The sequence below is a fragment of the Moschus berezovskii genome, chromosome 2 (genome assembly GCF_049115385.1).
Source record: "Moschus berezovskii isolate FMDL1 chromosome 2, NW_MosBer_1.0, whole genome shotgun sequence".
In the NCBI taxonomy this organism is placed as follows: domain Eukaryota; kingdom Metazoa; phylum Chordata; class Mammalia; order Artiodactyla; family Moschidae; genus Moschus; species Moschus berezovskii.
This window is the reverse complement of record NC_142461.1, coordinates 120,790,848-120,814,648: the sequence shown is the minus strand read 5'-3', so window position 1 is coordinate 120,814,648 and position 23,801 is coordinate 120,790,848. Positions and strand designations below refer to the sequence as shown.

General features: G+C 37.5%; 2 protein-coding genes across 3 annotated transcripts; one reads left to right on the top strand and one right to left on the bottom strand.

The window, feature by feature from the left end:
- The first annotated feature begins 2,801 nt into the window (after nucleotides 1-2,801).
- On the top strand, nucleotides 2,802-12,161 carry FKBP7 (FKBP prolyl isomerase 7). 2 transcript variants are annotated; one of them, XM_055398593.2, is made up of 4 exons: nucleotides 2,802-3,116; nucleotides 4,156-4,307; nucleotides 8,429-8,559; nucleotides 11,851-12,161. In XM_055398593.2, the coding sequence occupies exons 1-4, from the start codon at nucleotides 2,908-2,910 to the stop codon at nucleotides 12,010-12,012; spliced, it is 654 nt and encodes a 217-aa protein (XP_055254568.1). In that variant the 5' UTR covers nucleotides 2,802-2,907; the 3' UTR covers nucleotides 12,013-12,161. The 2 variants fall into 2 exon arrangements, with proteins under 2 accessions (XP_055254568.1, XP_055254567.1); XM_055398592.2 differs by having other exon boundaries at nucleotides 8,426-8,559; nucleotides 11,851-12,157.
- Nucleotides 12,162-15,479: 3,318 nt separating this feature from the next.
- PJVK (pejvakin) lies at nucleotides 15,480-22,711 on the bottom strand. The gene is made up of 6 exons (XM_055398237.2): nucleotides 21,730-22,711; nucleotides 20,806-21,001; nucleotides 20,144-20,285; nucleotides 18,957-19,074; nucleotides 16,202-16,300; nucleotides 15,480-16,006 (listed from the first exon to the last, which is right to left on the bottom strand). The coding sequence occupies exons 1-6, from the start codon at nucleotides 21,938-21,940 to the stop codon at nucleotides 15,714-15,716; spliced, it is 1,059 nt and encodes a 352-aa protein (XP_055254212.1). The 5' UTR covers nucleotides 21,941-22,711; the 3' UTR covers nucleotides 15,480-15,713.
- Between the last annotated feature and the right edge of the window lie 1,090 nt (nucleotides 22,712-23,801).

Genomic DNA, 23,801 nt, shown 5'->3' with positions numbered 1-23,801 from the left:
ACTTCACTTAGAACATGAAACATGGGAGCAAGCTTTGGAGTTTATTCTAAAAAATGAAAGTCTGCCCTCGCTTTTAGGATTTTTTAAAGTCCTATTTGGAAATGACCATCCTTATGTATGCTGCTGCTACTGTTTAGTCTAAATTGTGTCAACTCTTTGCGACCCATGGATTATAGCCCGCCAAGCTCTTCTGTCCACAGGATTTCCCAGGCAAGAGTCCTGGAGTGGGTTGCCATTCCTTCTCCAGGGTATCATCGCGACCCAGAGATCGAACCCACATCTGCTTGACAGGCAGAATCTTTACCAATGAGCCACCTGGGGAGCCCTATCCCCATGTATAACTGACAATAATTTTCAGTTGTATGGAATTTTGCACACTTTAAGTAAAGTTTAAAGCAGGTTCACTGCTGCTGCTTTTCTTAGCATCACTGAGGTAGGTAATATCTCCCATTAGAGAACCAGGCTTTCACTGAAGTCCTAGTTTGGGTAACAGTATTCGCCTGGCAATACAGTGAAGGTTAGATGGCCAGATGGATATGATAGTATACAAGTAGTGGGTTTAAGACCGCGGTGATGGGATAGTAAAATTCATTGTGTAATATTGTGAAGTTTTTATACTAAAATGTCCAAGGTGAGCATATACGACTCAAAAGCTCATATAGGGCTTTTGTGTCAGACTTGGTCATACCCTTGCTGCATATTAACTGTGTGAGATTAAAATAGAATGCCCAAGATTCAAATTACCTCGTTCTCTAGTCTGTGGAATGTGGATAATGACATCTCGAAGAGTTGGTAAGAAAAACAACAGCATGAAATTTACCCACACCTCAGTTCAGTTCAGTCGCTCAGTTGTGACTGACTCTACGCGACCCCATGGACTGCAGTACTCCAGGCTTCCCTGTCCGTCACCAACTCCTGGAGTTTACTCAAACTCATGTCCATTGAGTCGGTGATGCCTTCCAACCATCTCATCCTCTGTCGTCCCCTTCTCCTCCCCTCTTCAATCATTCCCAGCATCAGGGTCTTTTCAAATAAGTCAGTTCTTCGCGTCAGGTGACCAAAGGATTGGAGTTTTAGTTTCAGCATCAGTCCTTCCAATGAATATTCAGGACTGATTTCCTTTAGGATTGATTAATCGAATCTCCTTGCAGTCCAAGGGACTCTCAAGAGTCTTCTCCAACACCACAGTTCAAAACCATCAATTCTTCAGCGCTCAGCTTTCTTTATAGTCCAATTCTCACACCCATAAATGACTACTGGAAAAACCAAAGCTTTGACTAGATCGACCTTTGTTGGCAAAGTAATAGCTCTGCTTTTTAATATGCTATCTAGGTTGGTCATAACTTTTCTTCCAAGGAGTAAGCATCTTTTAATTTCCTGGCTTCAGTCACCATCTGCAGTGATTTTGGAGCCCAAGAAAATAAAGTCTGTCACTGTTTCCATTGTTTCCCCATCGATTTGCCATGAAGTGATGGGACCAGATGCCATGATCTTAGTTTTTCGAATGTTGAGCTTGAAGCCAACTTTTTCACTCTCCTCTTTCACTTTCATCAAGAGGCTCTTTAGTTCTTTGCTTTCTGCCGTAAGGGTGGTGTCATTTGCATATCTGAGGTTATTGATATTTCTGCCAGCAATCTTGATTCCAGCTTGTGCTTCATCCAGTCCAGCATTTCTCATGATGTACGCTGCATATAAGTTAAATAAGCAGGGTGACAATATACAGCCTTGACACACTCCTTTCCCGATTTGGAACAATCTGTTGTTTCATGTCCAGTTCTAACTGTTGCTTTTGACCTGCATACAGATTTCTCAAGAGATAGGTTAGGTGGTCTGATATTCCCATCTCTTTCAGAATTTTCCACAGTTTGTTGTGATGCACACAGTCAAAGTCTTTGGCATAGTCAGTAAAGCAGATGTCTTTCTGGAACTTTCTCGCTTTTTCGAAGATCCAACAGATGTTTGCAATTTGATCTCTGGTTCCTCTGCCTTTTCTAAAACCAGCTTGAACATCTGGAAGTTCACAGGTCACATACTGTTGAAGCCTGGCTTGGAGAATTTTCAGCATAACTTTGCTAGCGTGTGAGATAAGTGCAATTGTGCAGTAGTTTGAGCATTCTTTAGCATTGCCTTTCTTTGGGATTGGAATGAAAACTGACCTTTTCCAGTCCTATGGCCCCTGCTGAGTTTTCCAAGTTTGCTGGCATATTGAGTGCAGCACTTTCACAGCCCTCAAATCAAGGGCGACCCCAAGTGGGGAAGGAAAGAAAATGCAAACCTGTATCCGGTCCCAAATCGCTAGTCGGCTCTGCGGAAAGGCTTTTAACCAGGGGGAGCAGTGGCACCTGTTTACTAGTGTGTGGCTTAGCCTGAAACCTCTTAATGTATGACTCTGACCTTAAGAAGGCGCTTCAAGGAAACCCCAGAAACAAGAGTGTCTCTCCCGATGCGCACCAGTTCTCTAGGAATCTGAGTAGAAGACTTTCACGCCCAATCGTATATCCCTAATTACAACCTCCCACCGTAGTCTTTTTATTTCGTCTTTTGCCAGTTTAAAAAAAAAAAAATGTGAACTTTACTATCGAACCCTGAGGAAACCGGTTGTAAATATGAGGACTTGGAAAGGAGATGCAGTGCAAAAGTACAGTGTTGCCTTAGCGACTGAGGACAGTCGGTGAAAGCGCGGAGTACCACAAGGGTGCAGCCAGCAGCCAACTGGCAAAAATTCCAAGGGCTGGGCTCGCCACAGGGGAAAGGGGCGGTGCTACGCTTCACCCCGCCCCTGGCCCTTTGTGACGTAGGACAATGCCTGCCTGCCACGCGTCGGAAATGGGCTACAGCTGCTACCACCCCCCTGCATCTGACACGCTTGAGGGAACGCAGTGATCATCTGGGGTGAATCCAGGAATCATGCATTTCTTATTTAGATTAATCGTTTTCTTTTACGTGTGGGGCCTTTTTGCTGCTCAGGGACAAAAGGCAGAGGAGAGCACAGAGGAAGTGAAAATAGAAGTTTTGCATCGTCCAGAAAATTGTTCTAAGACAAGCAAAAAGGGAGACCTGCTAAATGCCCATTACGACGGCTTCTTGGCTAAAGACGGCTCGAAATTCTACTGCAGGTAGGATATGATGAGAACAGCTCCCGAGTCCAAGTTGCTGCACTAAATCTAACCTCCCTCCACCAAGCAGAAGCCTAATTTGTTGCGTTGTTTGAGGTTGATTTTGAACAATAAGAGTTTCAGCCTTTCTGAACTTTCTAGGGGGAAAATAGGATTTGACAGAATATTTCCCTATTATATGGAATATTATATTTTTTAAATTGCTGAAAATGTTAGCCCAAGAAATTATTTAAAATACACTACATCTATACACTCTCCTCACCACCGCCTATAGAAGTAAGTCAAGGTACTGTTTGTAACAATGTTCACACTTTTCCTTTGCTGTGGGTTGGAGCCTCCTTACAGAGGACTATGTAAGATACTTTATCTGGCCTTCAGAAACCCAATATTTACTGACTGGAGCCCGCTTTCCACTACTAGAAGCCACTACAATGGCTTTTCTCTGGTGATTTTCAGACCCTGTGTCTTTCTGCCCTGCCCTCTCATCCCACCACTACTTACTCTGATTTGATTGATGTTTTATTACTCAGAGATAGAATGTCTTTTCTCCTTCTGTGCTACCCCTATAAAAATACGATTGGGGAAAGTTAATTCTTTCCATTTAGAAGAAAAGAGAGAAATTTAATAAGAAGAAAAGATACAAATTTTAATCGTGATTCAAATGACTTTTTGAGGCTAAACCTGGACCATCCATTTTTTTTACAATATGCACAGAATGGTTAAATAAGTTATTTGGACAAACTATGCAGTTAGGGGCAGGAGATCCATTAAGAAGTTAACTGTTGAATAGTTTTTGTAAAGATGACAAGAAAAAAGAAAATGAGATGACTCCTAATAACTAGCTTTGGGCAAATCAAACCTCTGAGGGAAGTTTGAGCCAAACACCCCATTATGGGATTCAGGATGAGTCTTAATATAGGAAAATACATGGTTAGAGAAGTTTCCAGTTTTGCATAGGAACTAAATACTCAGCTGTATTTTAAAGTTTGATTTTATTTTCCTTGAAACCAACTTACCTAGGTGCTGTTTTTAATTACAGCCGGACACAAAATGAAGGCCACCCCAAATGGTTTGTTCTTGGTGTTGGACAAGTCATAAAAGGCCTAGACATTGGGATGATGGATATGTGTCCTGGAGAGAAGCGAAAATTGATTATACCTCCTTCATTTGCATATGGAAAGGAAGGCTATGGTAAGGTAAAAATATGGTAAAAATAAATCATAGACTTCTGGGTATATAGTCAAAAAAATTGAAAGCAGACTCTCAAAGTTACTATGAGTAACTCATAGTTACAACTATGTTCACAGCAGCATTATTCAAAATAGCCAAAAACTGAAAATAACCCAAATGTCTATTGACATAAGAATCAATAAACAAAATGTGGTATATACATTCAGTGGAATATTATTCAGCCTTAAAAGGAAAGAAATTCTGATATATGCTACAACATGGATGAACCTTGAATACATTATGCTAAGTGAAATAAGCCAACACAAAAACCAATACTGTATGATCCCACTTATATAAAGTACCTAGAATAGTCAAATTCATAGAGTCAGGAAGAGCAGGGTGGTTGCCAGAGCCAGGGGAGAGAGGGTGGAATATAGGCAGTTGTTAATAGGTGTAGAGTTTCAGTTCTGCAAGATGAAATAGTTCTAGAGACTGGTTGCAACGTGGATATACTTACCACCACTGAACTAACTCTACACTTAAAATGGTTACAACGATAAATTTATTTTAATTGTATTTTCCCACAATTAAAATTTTTGAATTACTAAAAAAATTAAAAATCATAGAGAAAATAATTATAGAATATAGGGTCCAATAAACTTCAGCTGTATGGAATCCAGTCCAGCCCAGTGCTCTCTTTTTACATATCGAGAAATTAAGCCATTGTTGCAATACAAGTCTCTGGCCAGAGATCTTTACTCCACACAGTGGCAATATTCATAATTACAGTGTATATTTTATAAACTCTACCTTAGTCATTTAAGTATGTTATTTTATTAATTATTATATAAATGTCTATAGAAAATACTTTTTGTAAGGAGTACCAAAGTCAAATTCATAAAACTCAGGAAACTGGAACATATGATTTTAAAGTAAAAGGACAGCATTGGAACATTGTAGAAAGAACATCTGAAACATAACAAGCTATTAGTCACTACTATCCAAATTCAGGAGAAGCTTTGAAATATATAAAAATGAACAGTTTCTTTCAGTATATTACTATTTTTAAAATCCTTGAGTAAGCTATGAGAACCTAGGTTAAGCAGATAAATGAAGAAAATGTTTGCAGCATGTATAAACATTATGACGACCTGTCCTAGAAATGGGCAACTTCATAAACAAGTGGCCCACTCACCGAAAAATACAAATAAGTGGATAAAGGAAAGAAGTTTTGCCATGTGCAACAGTACAGATGGACCTAGAGGGTATTATGCTAACTGAAAATAAACCAGACAGACAAAGGCATGCATTAATTTTTCCAAAATTAAATTTTAAAAAATCACTAAAGTGGGGCTTCCCAGGAGGCTCAGATGGTAAAGAGTCTGCCTGCAGTGCAGGAGACCTGGGTTCGATGCCTGGGTTGGGAAGATCCCCTGGGGAATGGCAACCCACTCCAGTATACTTGCCTGAAGAATTCCATGGACAGAGGAGGCTACAGTCCATGGGTCACAAAGAGTCAGACACGACTGAGCGACTACCAAACACAAAAGTGGAGCAGAATAGAAAAAAAATTTAAAGGGGGGAAAATGGGCAGTATGGCAGAGAGCTGGTTTCTAGCATTCTCAGTTGGGTCCTTGCTTCCTTTTACTGTGTGTAAACTAGAAAGACATTTTTTTTTTTTTTTTGGCTGTGCCCTATGGTTTGCAAGAATCTTAGTTCCTGGATGAGGGATCAAACCCTGTACTCCCTGCAGTAGAAACGCAAGCTCTTAACCACTGGACCACCAGAGAATTCCCTAAAGAAAGAATTTTTACCACCTCATTTTAGTTTGAGTCCTTCTTAACCCCAGATATTTGAACTATTTAGTATATAAAGTAATTAAGGGTTTCTACAACGAAATATTGTCTTTACACCCCAATATTTCATTATGGCACGCCCTCTTTAAGGCTGTTGTTTTACTCATTAGAGAGCTGGTTCCCTTGCCTGTTCTTTCCAGCAGGAAAAAGGATCACTGCCCCCAGTTTGGACTGGAGGGATGTTAGTGATACAAATCAGACTCAGATTTAAAACTCCTAAAGAGACAGTCCAGATAACTACATCTTCACTTTCAAAGTTTTTTGCCACTCATTTGGTTCCATCAAAATAGCTCCCACAAAACCATAATTAAGGTATCCTAATTTTAGTTGTAAAGGAGCCTAGGAGAGAGAGAATTGAAGACAAGTTAAATTGAATATAATCTTGTCCTAAAAATGCTGTCATAGACTGAGCCCAATTCTAGACAAACTAATACAGGCAGAGTTCACCTTTCAGCCTCCTTAAATCTCATTTTCAGTTTCTCTTGCTCTCTTGTAGACAAGAGCGCATTCTGCCTGCTGCAAGAGCACCCACATCTCTTGTCAACTGGTGCTCATACTAGGTCCTGTTACCACACGGCAAATGATTACTAATTTTATCCTTATTGTAAACTAATTTATGCTTAGATATGAATGACTACCCAGGCAGCCTAAGCTATTAATAAGCTAGACCCTTGTGGCAAAAATGTATAAATTTGACATGAATAAGTTAGTTCATGCTCAGTTTGAGGTGTCTTCAATAATGAATTTCACTAGTATAACAATATCACCAAAACCTCCGTCTTACATGTAAGGAAACTGAAGCCCAACAAAAGTGTATTCTTTGGAATGTAACTAACTGCTAGTTTACCTGTATTATTTATAATAACTTACTAATAGCTTGAATTCAATTATTTTAAAAGCTGCTGTGTAGACCATAAGCAACTGCTTAACACACAATATCTTGATTGAATATGCTTTTCTAAATAAGTTGTTATTAAGACCTAACATAAGCTGTAACTTTATTTTAGGTAGTACTTGAAGGAGGCTTCTTCTGCACAATATTCTTGCCTAATGTCACAGAGCACCTCTGCATGTCTTGAAATGCATGATTTGTTAGTGCTTTAACAGTCCATGTGGTATGTATAGACTCTTTACATTAACTCCTAAGTCTTTTGATCTTCTAAATACAAGTAATTCTATAGTAAATGCATGTTTTTCTCTTCTTTATACTATCATTTTTTAGTAAGATAAAACTAACTGGCAATTTATTCTATGTTTACAGTTGAATTTGGGGGAAACTTCAACTTATAATAGTTTTCCATAAGAATTTTGAATTTGTTTTTAAATATCGTCAGGAAAAATTATTCTTCTGTCATAAAAAGATCTTAATGAGACAGAATGGGGATGGACCTTGTAAAATTATCATTGACTCAATCTTTTACTCTAAAGTTAGGTAATGTATGTTGGTTGGGATGGTCACATTAGTCATGTGATATATGGGTAGATTTTTGTGTGTCCTGGTTTGGAGATGACTGATCTACTTCCTTTGACTGTAACTTTCAAGCTTTTTTCTTTGAATTATATAAATATTTTAGCAAGAATCCTCCACTTTTTCATTAAAAAATTAGTTTCCATCAAAGAACAAACTTAGCCATTTTTTAAAATAAGTGATAGACACCATTTATTCAACAAATATTTGAGTAACTATAATGTAGCGGTGACAAAAGCCACCCTTTGCAGGTCATTTGTATGAATAGCCATCTGAAGAGGCCATAGCTTGCTAAAATCATCTGTGACATCACTTAATTGGCTAACTTTATTAAAGGGAACTATTTAATACTTAAAAGAGTTTTTTTGTGATTAGAAATTTCTTCATGAAATTGTTACTGGTTTGTTCTGTTATTGCAGTATTTTTTGTCTATCTGACAAACCAGTATATTAATACATATATTTTATTCATACTTCCAAATAACTGAACAAAATCATTTTCTAAAAGATACTGGTCTTTGAAATATTTCTGGCTGTGAATTTCTTCTCTGCACTAGCTCTTTCTTGCTGCATTATATAATGGAATTATTAAAAATTACATGATTTATATCTATTTAATCAGGAAATAATGGTCCCCTAAGTCTTTAGAACTTACTTGTTTTGAAAACATATGAGAAAAGTGTTCCTAAGAAATGTTTAGAAACCAATTCTTAAAAATATGAAATAATACAATCATAATGCTATCATGGCTATTTGTGAATAAATATTTGACCATTATCTTCATGTAAGTTAAACTGTTAAAATTCATACCTTTAGCAGAAGGCAAGATTCCACCTGATGCAACATTGATTTTTGAGATTGAACTTTATGCTGTGACCAAAGGACCACGAAGCGTTGAAACATTTAAACAGATAGACATGGACAATGACAGGCAACTTTCTAAAACTGAGGTAATTCAAACATATTTCATATGTACAATCTAAATTTTTATTACCACTTAAAGATATCTGTGTTAAAGCTATTACGTTTACTTCTATCTAGCATGGGCTAATTCAGTCAGTTCAGTTCAGTCGCTCAGTCGTGTCCGACTCAGCGCAACCCCATGAATCACAGCACGCCAGGCCTCCCTGTCCATCACCAACTCCCAGAGTTCACTCAAACTCATGTCCATCCAGCTGGTGATGCCATCCAGCCATCTCATTCTCTGTCGTCCCCTTCTCCTCCCACCCCCAACCTTTCCCAGCATCAGAGTCTTTTCCAGTGAGTCAACTCGTCGCATGAGGTGGCCAAAGTATTGCAGTTTCAGCTTTAGCATCAGTCCTTCCAATGAACACCCAGGATTGATCTCCTTTAGAATGGACTGGTTGGATCTCCTTGCAGTACAAGGGACTCTAAAGAGTCTTCTCCAACACCACAGTTCAAAAGCATCCATTCTTCGGCGATCAGCCTTCTTCACAGTCCAACTCTCACATCCATACATGACCACGGGAAAAACCATAGCCTTGACTAGACGGACCTTGGTTGGCAAAGTAATGTCTCTGCTTTTTAATATACTATCAAGGTTGGTCATAACTTTCCTTCCAAGGAGCAAGCGTCTTTTAATTTCATGGCTGCAATCAGCATCTGCAGTGATTTTGGAGCCCCCAAAAATAAAGTCTGACACTGTTTCCACTGTTTTTCCATCTATTTCCCATGAAGTGATGGGACCAGATGCCATGATCTTTGTTTTCTGAATGTTGAGCTTCAAGCCAACCTTTTCACTCTCCTCTTTCACTTTCATCAAGAGGCTTTTGAGTTCCTCTTCACTTTCTGCCATAAGGGTAGTGTCATCTGCATATCTGAGGTTATTGATATTTCTCCCGGCAATCTTGATTCCAGCTTGTGCTTCTTCCAGCCCAGCGTTCCTCATGATGTACTCTGCATAGAAGTTAAATAAGCAAGGTGACAATATACCGCCTTGACGCACTCCTTTTCCTATTTGGAACCAGTCTGTTGTTCCATGTACAGTTCTGACTGTTGCTTCCTGACCTGCATACAGGTTTCTCAAGAGGCAGGTCAGGTGGTCTGGTATGCCCATCTCTTTCAGAATTTTCCAGTTTATTGTGATCCACACAGTCAAAGGCTTTGGCATAGTCAATGAAGCAGAAATAGATGTTTTTCTGGAACTCTCTTGCTTTTTTGATGATCTAGCGGATGTTGGCAATTTGATCTCTGGTGCCTCTGCCTTTTCTAAAACCTGCTTGAACATCTGGGAGTTCACGGTTCACATATTGCTGAAGCCTGGCTTGGAGAATTTTGAGCATGACTTTACTAGCGTGTGAGATGAGTGCAACTGTGTGGTAGTTTGAGCATTCTTTGGCATTGCCTTTCTTTGGGATTGGAATGAAGACTGACCTTTTCCAGTCCTGTGGCCACTGCTGAGTTTTCCATATCTGCTGGCATATTGAGTGCAGCACTTTCACAGCATCATCTTTCAAGATTTGAAATAGCTCGACTGGAATTCCATCACCTCCACTAGCTTTGTTCATAGTGATGCTTTCTAAGGCCCACTTGACTTCACATTCCAAGATGTCTGGCTCTAGGTCAGTGATCACGTTATCGTGACTATCTTGGTCATGAAGATCTTTTTTGTACAGTTCTTCTGTGTGTTCTTGCCACCTCTTCTTAATATCTTCTGCTTCTGTTAGGTCCATACCATTTCTGTCCTTTATCGAGCCCATCTTTGCATGAAATGTTCCCTTGGAATCTCTAATTTTCTTGAAGAGATCTCTTGTTTTTCCTATTCTGTTGTTTTCCTCTATTTCTTTGCATTGATCACTGAGGAAGGCTTTCTTATCTCTCTATAGAGCTAATTACAAAAATATTAAATTCTAAGAAGAAAATATGCTTTTTTAATATCAAAGTTGAAGTGGAGTTAACCTGTTTAATTTCCTTTCTCCCTGCAAGAGGGTCATTAAAATACCAAACTAATCTCTACAGGCATCATGACTCTAAAAATAGTCATGTGACCCAGCAATCCCATTCCTGGACATAGATATAGACAAAACTATAATTTGAAAAGCTAACAGGCACCCCTGTTCACTGCAGCACTATTTACAACATCCAAGACACTGAGCACCCTAAATGTCCACTCACAGGTAAATGGATCAAGATGTGGTATACATACATACATACAATGGAATATTACTTAGCCATAAAAAAGAATGCAATAATGCCATTTCCAGCAACATAAGTTGACATAGAGATTATCATACTAAATGAACTGAAAGACAAATATCATATAATATCACTTACATACTGAATCTAAAAAAATGATACAAAATAGAAACAGACTCACAGACATAGAAAACAAACTATGGTTACCAAAGGGGAAAAGGATAAATTGGGAATTTGGGATTAACAGATACACAATACTATATATAAAATAAACAAGGACCTATTGTATAGCATGTGTGTGCATGCATGCTCAGTCGCTCAGTCACGTTTGACTCTTTGTGACCCCATGGACTGTAGCTCGCCAGGCTCCTCTGTCCACGGAATTCTCCAGGCAAGTACAGTGGAACAGGTTGCCATTAACATTCAGATGTTAATCTCTGAGTATATACCATTAACCATCTATAACCTCAGTTCAGTTCAGTTCAGTCGCTTAGTCGTGTCCGACTCTCCGCGACCCCGTGAATCACAGCACGCCAGGCCTCCCTGTCCATCACCAACTCCCAGAGTTCACCCAAACTCATGTCCACAGAGTTGGTGATGCCATCCAGCCATCTCATTCTCTGTCGTCCCCTTCTCCTCCCACCCCCAACCTTTCCCAGCATCAGAGTCTTTTCCAGTGAGTCAACTCGTCGCATGAGGTGGCCAAAGTATTGCAGTTTCAGCTTTAGCATCAGTCCTTCCAATGAACACCCAGGATTGATCTCCTTTAGAATGGACTGGTTGGATCTCCTTGCAGTCCAAGGGACTCTCAAGAGTCTTCTCCAACACCACAGTTCAAAAGCATCCGTTCTTCGGCGATCAGCTTTCTTCACAGTCCAACTCTCACATCCATAAGCTAATTTGAAGATCTGTTTCTCTTCAGAAAATTGCTTCAAAGGTTGAAAAAATAAAACCTCAAATAGCCTTTAAAATTTTTGTACCACATATAAGTAGTCTGAGATATGTTTCTTAAAAGTTTTCTCAAAGTTTTTGGAAATGTATTGTGGTATCTTTTTTATTAAAGAAATATCATTTTGGCCCTCTAGATAAGTCATTACCTGAAAAAGGAATTTGAAAAAGATGAGCAGCCACGTGACAAGTCATATCAGACTGCAGTTTTAGAGGATTTTTTTAAGAAGAACGACCATGATGGTGATGGCTTCATTTCTTCTAAGGAATACAATGTCTATCAACATGATGAACTATAGCATATTTTTATTTCTAAATTTTCTTAGCTATTTACTGTACTTTAGATATAAAATAAAGTCACTTTTCTCTGCGTTGTATTTTCTATTTTTCCCTCATGAACATATTTTGATCCTTCAATACACGTAATATTGGAATAATAAATATGAAGCTTTTTTGCAAAATTTAACTTTAAAATAGGCATGATTGTGTTTCCTATTGCTTTATTCTGTTAACATGAATTGCAGTACCATGAAATCAACCTCTGCATACTATTAGGCAATTTTTTCCCCTTCAAGTTATAGAAAGACACCTATGTTATAATTTACAAGTTCTTCCCAACCCTAATCTTAACAGCATGTATAGATATGTAAATACCCAATTTTTAATATTTAAAGTACCCAATGTTTTAAACATATTTAATAGGAACCCAAGAATTAACATTTCACTTATTTTATACATTTCATAGCATTACAGACATTAAGATATAAAAATCTACCAGACTTCCCTGGTAGACCAGTGGTTAAAACTCTTTTGAGCTTCCACTGCAGGAGAAATGGGCTCACATTTCACATGGCACAGCCAAAAATAAAATCATACGACCAAGGAATCTTCCTTTAGTATGCGTGCAGAAAAGTATTAGTTGTAATAATATGTCCCACAGAGAGCCTCAACACAGTGTCTGTACTTTAAGTGCAAGCTTTTGGCCTTGGGTATTTGTTCCAGTGGCTAATGTTTGAAACAGACTTGATCAGACCAAAGGCTTTTTGCCTCTGTCTTAGAGCACACATCATAAAGTCTGTGCTGCTCTGACTTGTGCACTCCCTCAGACGTCATTATGAATGTGCTACACCTCTTCCTTCTCGTCGGCCTTTATATCTACCATCCCTAACTTTTAGTCTTGATAGTTTTAAATTGATGCTATGTCATTTCTTAAGTCTCCCTTTCTCTGGGTATTTCTATCCTATGTCATTTCATTTCACAAAGTTCTTATTATTAACCATGAGCGAACAGTACAAACTGGTATGCCACCAAATTTTTGATAGATGTGTAGAACTTATTTTACACATGAGAATACATGAGGATATTAAATGAGGATATAAAGTGCCATGGCAATTTTGTGTCATCATCAAATCATTGTGGTCCAACATGTTGAGAATAAGAGGTAAGAGATGCTGTAGAAGATCATGCTTGTACCCAAGAAAGGACACATATTTATTGGATCAGGTAAGATTTGCCCACTGTGTATGTAGAAAGAAAATCTTGTGTGTATGTGTGTTAATCGCTCAGTCGTGTCCAACTCTTTGTGACCCCATGGGGTATAGCCCACCAGGTTCCTCTCTCCATGGAATTCTCCAGGCAAGAATACTGGAATGGGTTTCCATTTCCTTCTCCAGGGGATCTTCCTGACCCAGGGATCAAACCCACGTGTCCCACATTGCAGGCAGATTCTGTACCATCTGAGACACCAGGGAAGCCCCTAGAAAAGTATGCTTCGGTAGTTCAGTTCAGTTCAGTCACTCAGTCGTGTCCGACTCTCCGCGACCCCATGAATCACAGCACGCCGGCCTCCCTGTCCATCACCAACTCCCAGAGTTCACTCAAACTCATGTCCATCGAGTCGGTGATGCCATCCAGCCATCTCATTCTCTGTCGTCCCCTTCTCCTCCCGCCCCCAGTCCTTCCCAGCATCAGAGTCTTTTCCAGTGAGTCAACTCGTCGCATGAGGTGGCCAAAGTATTGGAGTTTCAGCTTTAGCATCAGTCCTAAGTAAGTTTAAGACAGTTTTTTCCATTTTATGAAACTTACTCTTTCCAAACCACTGTTTATTGATTATCTTTTAACATCTTTAATATATATACTGCTAGAAATCCTACAATTTAAAAGTATAAGGGGACTTTCCTGGCCATTCAGTGGTTAGAATTTTGCCTTCCAATGGGAAGTGTGGGGGTTCGATCCTTGGTCGGGGACCTAAGATCCCACATGCTTCTTGGTCAAAAAAACCAAAACATAAAACAGAAACAATGTTGTAACAAATTCAATATAGACTTTAAAAATATTCCACATCAAAAAAAAAGTCTTAAAAAAATAAAGCATAAGGGCAACACAAATCCCACTAGGTTAGTGAATTATCACATATGTGTAGCACAGAGCTAGACAATTCACGAAATAAAAACATTTACTATCTTTTCCTGTCTCCCAATACTTCTTCATTCTCATAACCCAGTTTTATACTTCCTCCTCACTTAACTCAATCTTCAACTTTCATCCCTTTACTTCACTCAGAAAACCCTGCTCAGTAGTAAACTTAAGTTGATAACACAATATTATACTTTGATTTAGAAACTGTCCCCATGTCTATATCCATATAAAAAAAGTCACTAGAGCCTTTTCTGATCAGTATACTCATATTCGCATCTGAATTATATACTCTGCAAAACAAAAATGTCTTGAAAGCTATACTGGAAATTATTCTATGATACTGTTTCTAATTCTAACCTTTCTATCCCATTGTTTTCATACCAAGTACTGTTAAACTTATGCTTTAAAAAATCATAGATGATGTCATATGAATATGGAAATTCACTTGAAAACTACTCACGTTTAAATAAATAAAATCTTAACCCTTCTACATACATACAGTAAACAAGTAAATATTTCATATTTACACAATTGCCTAACACCTTCATTGGCATATGCTTAGTAGTGACTGCTGTACTATATACTTTGAGTTCTGGAATTTTAACAGTACTTCTATAACTATTTTAATAATGCAACTAAGTGCAAGTGCAAGTCACTCAGTTGTGTCCGACTCTTTGCAACCCCATGGACTATACAGTCCATGAAATTCTCCAGGCCAGAATACTGGAGTGGGTAACCTTTCCCTTCTCCACGGGATCTTCCCAACCCAGGGATAGAACCCAGATCTCCCACATTGCAGGCAGATTCTTTACCAGCTGAGCCAATTATTTAGGTTTGTGTATGAAAAAAATTTCATACGTCTTACAGAGTAGATGAAAAACGTCTCTGAGAACAAAGTATGTTAAATGTTTCAAACACTTTCAAAGAAGAGAAGTAAATGTGTCCCAGCTGCTTTAACTTTAAAATGACAGTAGTGAGTTCTTATAAAGACAAAGCTGGTGCGCTCATATATACCTACATCACTGAATGGCAGCCCATTACTACTATCAGTCACACTTAACTATGTACACAAAACCCCATGCTGAGCTCAGTGTGCTTTTAATTTGATACCACAATTAAACATTTAGGATTACATTAAATTATTAACACATTTTTCTCATTTTACCAGACCTAGGGCAACAGTTAAAGCATCAAAAAGTTGCCACTTGTACATTCCTGTCATCCTCAAATATTGAATTAAAAGTCAATTAAAAATAAAACATATCTTGAAAGTTTGTATGTAAAATGGTAGACTAAGTTCCAAAGTATATGCAACTGGCAGATTTTATGAAGGAATGTCTGAATTTTATATGTAAGCTTTTCCAATATAAACAATATTATTAATCTTCATGACAATTTCTGAAGTAGACACTGTTATCATCTCCACTTTATAAATGGGAAAAATGATGCCCAGAAAGGTTAATTTCTCATTCCTCTCCCTCTTTAATTTGCTACAATTCATCAAAGTGAACCAAGATAATTTTGGAAAGGTGTGTGGCACAGCTGCACCCAAAACACCATCAAGGTACATTCATTTTCCATTTTATTTCATTCTCTTGTGCCAAATATCAAAACAAGGAACTGCATGAAGTCGCACGTACTTCTGCCCATCCACAGAGCACTGAAAACACCCGTAAACTGTCTCCCTTTTAAAGTTCCCCATTCCACAGAGTATGCAAGGTCCTTTTGGAATGTTGTGATTAAGTAAGTTAACACGGATGTGAGTACCTTCTTTGAGTGAAATATCACTCATGCTGAGAGGTTTGTCATAATAGTCAGAAAAAAGATCATCTAAGTAAAGCTGTGAACGAGAAATGGCGTCCATCACTCTTCTATCTAAAAGGATAAAAATAGACATGTGTTAAAAGTCAAATAAAAAAAATGTATAGCCAGACTGTATTTATAACTATGTGTAAATCTAAACAATCAGTCATGAAATTTGGCTTTTACATTTACATTCTTAAAGACAAGATTAATAAAGAGAACCTCAAGTATTAATCTGAGAAGGAACAAAATCTTCAATGAACATACTTCTTTCAAATAGTATATTTCTCAATCTGTAGAGCAGTGCAAATGTTGCCGTTTCTTCCCTTTCAAATCCTCCTTTTGACACTGACGTGACACAAAGGTCTATAAAAAAAATTTTTTAGAAGATGTTATGATCTGAACAACTCATATTTTATTGGGAGTTTCAATTGTAGTTGAATTCTGGCACATGCCATTCACTTTATTTTTTAAGTTAAATTTCACATATTTTTAGAAAAGGTAGCATTTACATGGTATAAAATTCAAAGAGTACAAAAAGAGGATACAATGATAAATAAGAATCTTCACTGACCCCAGCTTCAGCTTTATACCCCAGGGGTAACTCCTGTTGTGTGTACTTACAGAAATACTCCATATATTTCACAGGCATAAAGGCTGTGTACATATGTATGTAAAGTATGTACATATGTAAAATTTTAGGTTCCAAGATTAACAGATATACATCTCTTTAAAATATCATAGAGATTATTCCATGTCAGAAGTATCTTTAGTGCTAATTCTTAACAGCTTCACAGTATTCTATTGTGTGGATGTACCTTATTTCACTAAAGGGTACAGGTTTTTACAATTATACTGATCATTAGAAGTATAAACTGATAGAATTGATACATCCATCAGAATTTAAAATTACATATATTTTAGTCTTATTTACACTTCTAGAAATTTATCCTACAGATATACGTACACACATGTGAAATTTATATTTAAGAACAGACTGCTGTAGCATTGTCAGGTTTTGAAGGATTCTTCCTCCCTACTATATCACTGTCATTATTGGCAATCAATTTAAACCAAAACTGGTGAAAAACACATGTCATTCCAATTCTTTGCAAGCATTACTTATTAGCATATTAGCATGTCTGGGGTCATAAACAGAGCAAGTATGTTATTATCTACTTCTATTGGGTCCGTGTCGCATTTCTTATTAACTCTAATGGTGCTTTCATTTTCTGATGATTTACCTCTATGCTAAATACCTGTATTAAAAGATATTTTCATAATTCCGGCCAACATGGTGATCTAGGAATTAATAAGCAGGTAATGAAATAGAAGGTGTCCCAAAAGACTCAATGCTATTTTAAACTTTAATACAGTGTGCTTGGATACCCCTGGATGCTGCTGCAGAAGTAGAAATGCTACAAACTGGCAAAACATTACTTGAAAGTTTACTTGAATTTCTTCTAAACTCATTTAGTTTTGTAAATCTTAGACATTAAGCTTTTTAATTTTTTAAAAAGTTTTAAAAATTTTTAAAAACTTTCAGTCCCTCCATCTTAAGGTTATTTCTAGTCTTCTACTATTCGAACTATCTTTATGCATGTCATTTCACATATGTGTAAGTATATGTGTATGATAAATTTCTAAAAGTTTAAATAAGACTAAGATATATGTAATTTTAGATTCTGATGGACATTATCAGTTATATCAGTTTATCCTCTAATGATCAATATAATTGTAAAAACTTATACCCTTTAGTGTCCGAAACAAAATTTACTTAACAGGTTTTGTTTTGTTTTTTGACTCCTCATTCTCTCTTCCAACAGAACTGCAAAAACAAACACAGGTCTAAAAATGTTGATAAAAATGTTTATATGGACTTATGGTTGCCGGGGGAGTGGTGGGGAAGAATGGGAGGAAGGAGAGTTAAGACAGTTTGGGATGGACATGTATACTCTGTTGTATTTAGAACGAATTACCAACAAGATCCTCCTGCAGAGCACAGGGAAGACTTTTCAATGTCATGTGACAGACAGGATGGGAGGGGAGTTTGGGGGAGAATGGATACATGCATACCTAGCCTTTGGCTGTCCACCTGAAACTATGGAAATATTGTTAATCAGCTGTACTCCAATACAAAATAAAAATTTTAAAGGAAATAAAAAACAACAAAAATGTTTATAAATGGCCATGGCTAAGGGGCTCCCTTGCCTAATCCTTGGGTTATACCTAGACTTGAGCTGATTGGTCTCCTAATATTAAAACTTGATTCAATGTAGAAATTTAAAGGGACCTGAACTGCAGTATTATATAAGATGTCGGTTTTAGGGAAGTATTTGTACCTTTAAGGTTTTAGGTAGTCCAGGGTCAGGAGAGCTGGGTCTATGAAAGGAAAACCTGAAGAAAGGCTGTCTTATGCCAGCTTGGGTGCCCTGACATTTTGTAGCATCCTCCTGTGTATACCTCCTCTGTTTGCCATCTTCAATAACTACCTGCTTGAATTCTAAATCACTTCAGTTGTGTTCGACTCTTTGTGACCTCATGGACTGCAGCCTACCAGGCTCCTCTGTCCATGGTAGTCTCCAGGCCAGAATACTGGAGTGGGTGGCCAAGCCCTCCTCCAGGGGATCTTCCTGACCCAGGGATAGAACCCGTGTCTCTTAATGTCTCCTGCAATGGTGGGCAGGTTCTTTATCACTAATGCCACCTGGGAAGCCCAAAAACTACCTATTAGAAGGTTATTTTTTATTTTCCCATGTTAGTCAAGGAAATACTTTGCCAGTGGATTGCATTCTAGCTCTCAACAGGAAGTGGGGTGTTGGGAAGTCTACAGCTTTCCCCAAGAAACAGGGATGAGGTTATGGGGAAGGAGGGACTGTTGGGTCTTTCCCAGTCATTTCACCCAAGCATAATATCGACAGTGCTGACAGCATCACTCTTCATCACTAGACACTCAGGGAGAGACAGAGACAGAGATTCTCACTATAATAATTTCAGTGTTTCACATAAATCATTCACTCACCAAAGGCACCATCCAAGTAAATGAAGAGTTCAAAAACACTGAAAGCTATGGTTGTATGTGCTGGAAAAACAATAGCTTTGTCCCTTCCCTTGGGATTCTGTTCATCCATAAAATGAAACTATATTAAATAAATTAAACAACAATGTTAAGGAGTATAGCATGTAAAGGATATAGTTTTGGAGAAACAAAACATTCCCTACAATCCTACAAAAAACAAACTCTTCCACCCCCCAAGTAAAGAACTATCCTGCTTGAATTCAACTGTTTATAGCGGAGGTTCAAATAAAGGATCCAGTGGGGACTCCTGATCTATATTAGGAAATACTTATTACTTTCTCATTTACTTTGTATCCAAGCCAATGACTGGTGCTACCACAATGGTGATGCTTTGGGTCATAGGAACCTTTTCCTTTCAACTGCAAATCCACTGCCTTTAAGGGCTACATTTGTTTTTAGCCTACTGTGTCCACTGTTTCAAAGCCCCCAGAGCTTTCAGCAGCTTTCCAAAGCAATCATCAACAATTAAGTAAATGTTTCATTCAGTTCATGCCCCCAAAATGATCCAATATTAAACAATTTGGTGGGCACTTAAATGCAGCCACTTCATTTGCAAAGACTTGAAAAGATTATCACTATTCTTTCTAAAAATTCATTTTAATAAAACAAATCATCATTATGTGTCATTATTAGCTGAATGGCAATGAGAAATAATGTCATAATTCAGCTAAAAACTAAACACAAATAACTTTTCAAGATTTTTTTAAAGGACTTAACATTGAATGAAGCATGTTTGGCCATTGACAATGTTATTTTAGAAAAATTAATATAAAAACAAACAACTTTTAAAATTCAAGTATACACTCTATCACTTAAAAATAAAATCAAAGAGTTAAATAAACACACTCAGTTTGCATTCTTAAAACAGCATTTAAACAGTACTCTGAAGGACTCCATTGTGCACATTTCACAAGGATTAGTGTTTTTTTACATTATTTTACATGTTTATAATTCAAATTTTCTTGGATTTCTTTCTTCATATTCTAAAACAAAACCATTACTGTGCAAAATCCTATATACAATTGCAGCTCTTTAATTTCAACATTTGACAAAATACACAAGGCTCTTGAATACTTAAATTCCCATTGCAGCTTTTGAGTAAGAGAAATCCAATGAGTCTAATGGTTTACCCTCATGGCTTCCCCACGAATTCCAGCGTGCACAGACAGTGAGCACTGCCGTGTGGTTCGGATGCTTTCCATGACCACACACAACACTGCCTTTCTGCTGCTCCTTGACTGACGTATCAAACTGTGGTCAAAATTAATTTTTCTAAAATCAAGAAGACAGACATTCACAAGAATCTGTATCATCTAACTATGTATAATCAAGTATACTTTTGCTTATCATGTGTTACTATTCATGATCCACCTTAATTAAAAGTAAATCAAGGCAGTCCTAATACAAATAAGAAAGTATGCTCAAGAGAAATTTAATAATCTGCCTCTCCAATTTCGTTAAAACATGTGTTCTAGAGGAGTCTGTTGGAGGAAACTTTTAATGTATTTATTGCAAGCAGATTCTTGAAGTCTTGTAGTCTTATAATTTAGCAAATGTGTGCAAAGCCAAAGCGATCTGGCAGCACAATTAAATTTTGTTTAAACCAAATAATTTTGGATATCTACCCTTATCCAAAGTTTGAGTATATGACAAATTTATAGTATTTCAAATAAATCAAACAAATTACTCTAGTAAAATATAATTGGAATGTTTTAAACACTTTGTAATGAAGTTTATATAATTAAAATGTTTAAAGAAAACATGGAAGTATATTAAGGATTATTATACTGACCGTGTAGTAATTTCCTTGAGTAATGTTGATACTTCCACTTCATGTTTGGTTACTACACCAAATGAAGCTTTTACTGCAATGGAATCTGATCCAGTAACATTAATCCCAACGTCATTCACAATATGGTTGCCTCGTCTTCCATAGAGTGAGACGTCTGATTCATCTTCATAATTCAGTAGCTGATAAGATGAAATACCTTTAAAAAAAGAAATCAATATTTTAAATGTCTCGAATTCATCTAATGTAAATATAGAGCAATATATTAATTTATCATTTAAAACTTGATTACCCAAATGTTGAGAATGGCACCATCTCAAATCAAGATGAAAAAGAGCAATTCAATTAATTTAACAAGAGAAATAAATATCCAGAGTACTTTAAACGAACTCAAATTTTCTTTCAGCCAACAGAACACTTAAGCATCAAAATCCAATGACTAGTTGAAAGAAAAACAAGTGTTTATAAGAAAAGTTTGGCAAAATGTCAATTTACTTTCTAAACTAGACTGTTAATACATTTCAGCTTACCAACCATAATAAGAGAATTAAAAAATAAACGCAAATTAATTTAATCTCATTTAACCATGTGAGATGGGTAAGACTGAATAACAGCCCCATTCTATAAATGAATATATTATTATGCCATATTCTAAACCAATCTGATTGAAACAACTTATAGAATAACTAAAATTAAATTACACAATAAGCTTATAAAATACATTTGAAATTATTCAGTCAGTAAGAGATTTGATACTATACAAACATTAAGCATTGTTAACATTATTACTTCTACAGTAATAAAAGTTGCTTTCATCAATGAAAATGTGTAAATATTACGAACGTAAGTAGCACAGACAACCTACATTTAGATTACGAATAATATACGTGAAAGAGTAATCACTCGCAAACAAACATTGAAACTTACCAGCTGAAATTTCTCTGTCTCCTAGAAGAATATCTTTCAGTGTAAAAGGTGTTGAGGTAAATTTGTATCTAGGAAACAGAAAACATCGCTTCTTTTTTACCACCAGACTTAGAGGTTGGTATTTGTCAGCCTCGCTGAGGCTTGGAACAGGAACTAATCTCCCTCCATCTCCAACTTGTTTGACAAAGCTCTTGGTAGCAGCAGCAAACATATTAGTACTGAATCAAAATGTCATCCACTGCAACCCTCAGACAACAAATCCATATTTTCAAAGAAAATCAGGCAAAAACTAAGCCTTGCTTGATTTTAAATACAATTGTACACGTGAAAAACACAAAGCATGGTCTCAGCAAGTAGCTTACCACTGTACAATTCACAACACTGTCTCCCTGGTATGCTCCGGCAATGAATTATAGATTAACAGTGCAAAATGATACACTAAATGCAAGTCAATTTGGAATTGCAGTCTACAATACTAAAATATACACAGAAAACTAGTAATCTTTAAATATCACCAGTGTCCTTGATGAGGCTCACAGTTGATAATGGTTTGCCAGGTTTGAAGGAAGCAAATAGCCCTTTGGGGAACAATACAATTTACCCACTAACATTAGTCCTGGACACCATCTACAGTGGACCTAGTCCAAAGGGAAGTCCTTCACAAATCCATCATGCCAATATTGGCAACAGAAAAGTACTGTTTCTCTGTTATAGTCCAGTTTACTCTTTGAACATTTTCATTCATTTTCCTTGTATGTTTACAAAACCAAGTGACTAATATAAAAATAAATTCACAGAATATAAGGAAACAATTGCAAGAACTTTATAAAATACTAAATGAAACATTTAAATGTAACTGCATCAACTCTGACTTAAGGGTTTCTTATCTTAAGCTACTACAGAGTATCTCTTTGAAATACAGTCCTGCTGCATTTATTTCCTTTTTGTTTCACCATTATTACCCCAGTTAACATTTAACAAGAGCAATATAAAGTTTAGGCTTGTTTTTAAGGAATTTTATGGCTAAAAATAAATTTTATAAACAAATCTGAGTGCTGAAATAATGTACTGCCATAGCTACGGGGATGTTAACATTCTGAAATAGTGGCTATGTGGTATTTAAAGTAAGATATTCATCAAAATATATCAATAAAAAGCAATTGATATACTAACAGCTATGGGCTTCCCTTGTAGCTCACTCGGTAGAGAATCTGCCTGCAGTGCAGGAGAGCCGGGTTCGATCCCTAGGTTGGGAAGATCCCCTGGAGAAAGAAATGGCAAGCCACTCCAGTATCCTCGCCTGGAAAATTTCATGGACAAAGGTGCCTGGTGGGCTGCAGTCCATGGGGTCACAAAGAGTCGGGCACGACTGAGTGACTAACAACAGCAATACAAGGCGGAGGGGGAGGCAGATAAAAACAGGCTTAATTCAAGCCTCAATCAGCTTGATTAGATTCCAGGTAGTTTTTTCATTTGATGTCTAGCATCCAGGGCTCCACAGTAACACAAAAAAGTTTCTAATAATGTCCCTTCGTGTGAACAGAATCGTGCAAGGCAATCTCCAGAAACGAGAAGACACAAGGAGTCATTTCTGCACGTGGCAAGCAAACCCCCTAGAAGCCAAAGGACACTTAATGTCGCTGTCTGATCCCCAACAAAGGTGGTACATCCCAGGCAAATGCCATCACAACCAACATAGGTGTTCAGAAACAGCATTAATTAGAAACGGTTCCACAGAAAAGCCTTCGTTTACTCCTAACGTGCCTTGCTAGGATCCGCTGGCCCAGCACTCACCAGGCGACGAAAGCCTAGAAGACAATGGAGCCCACCCTAGGTGAGAGGCGCGGGTCTCCGGACGTCCCCGGGAGCACCTAAACGCAGGGCTCCAGCACAGGAGGACCCACCCGAGCCCTCAGGAGCGGATATACTGCGAGTCTTAGGCTTCGGGCCCAGGCCCGGGGAGGCTCTCCAGGAATTCTGCATTTGGAATTTTGAAATTATTTTCTTAAGTAATAAGAAATAGCTCTTCCCCGTCCCCGTAACCTGGCCAAAAAACAAGGCTGAGCTTCAGG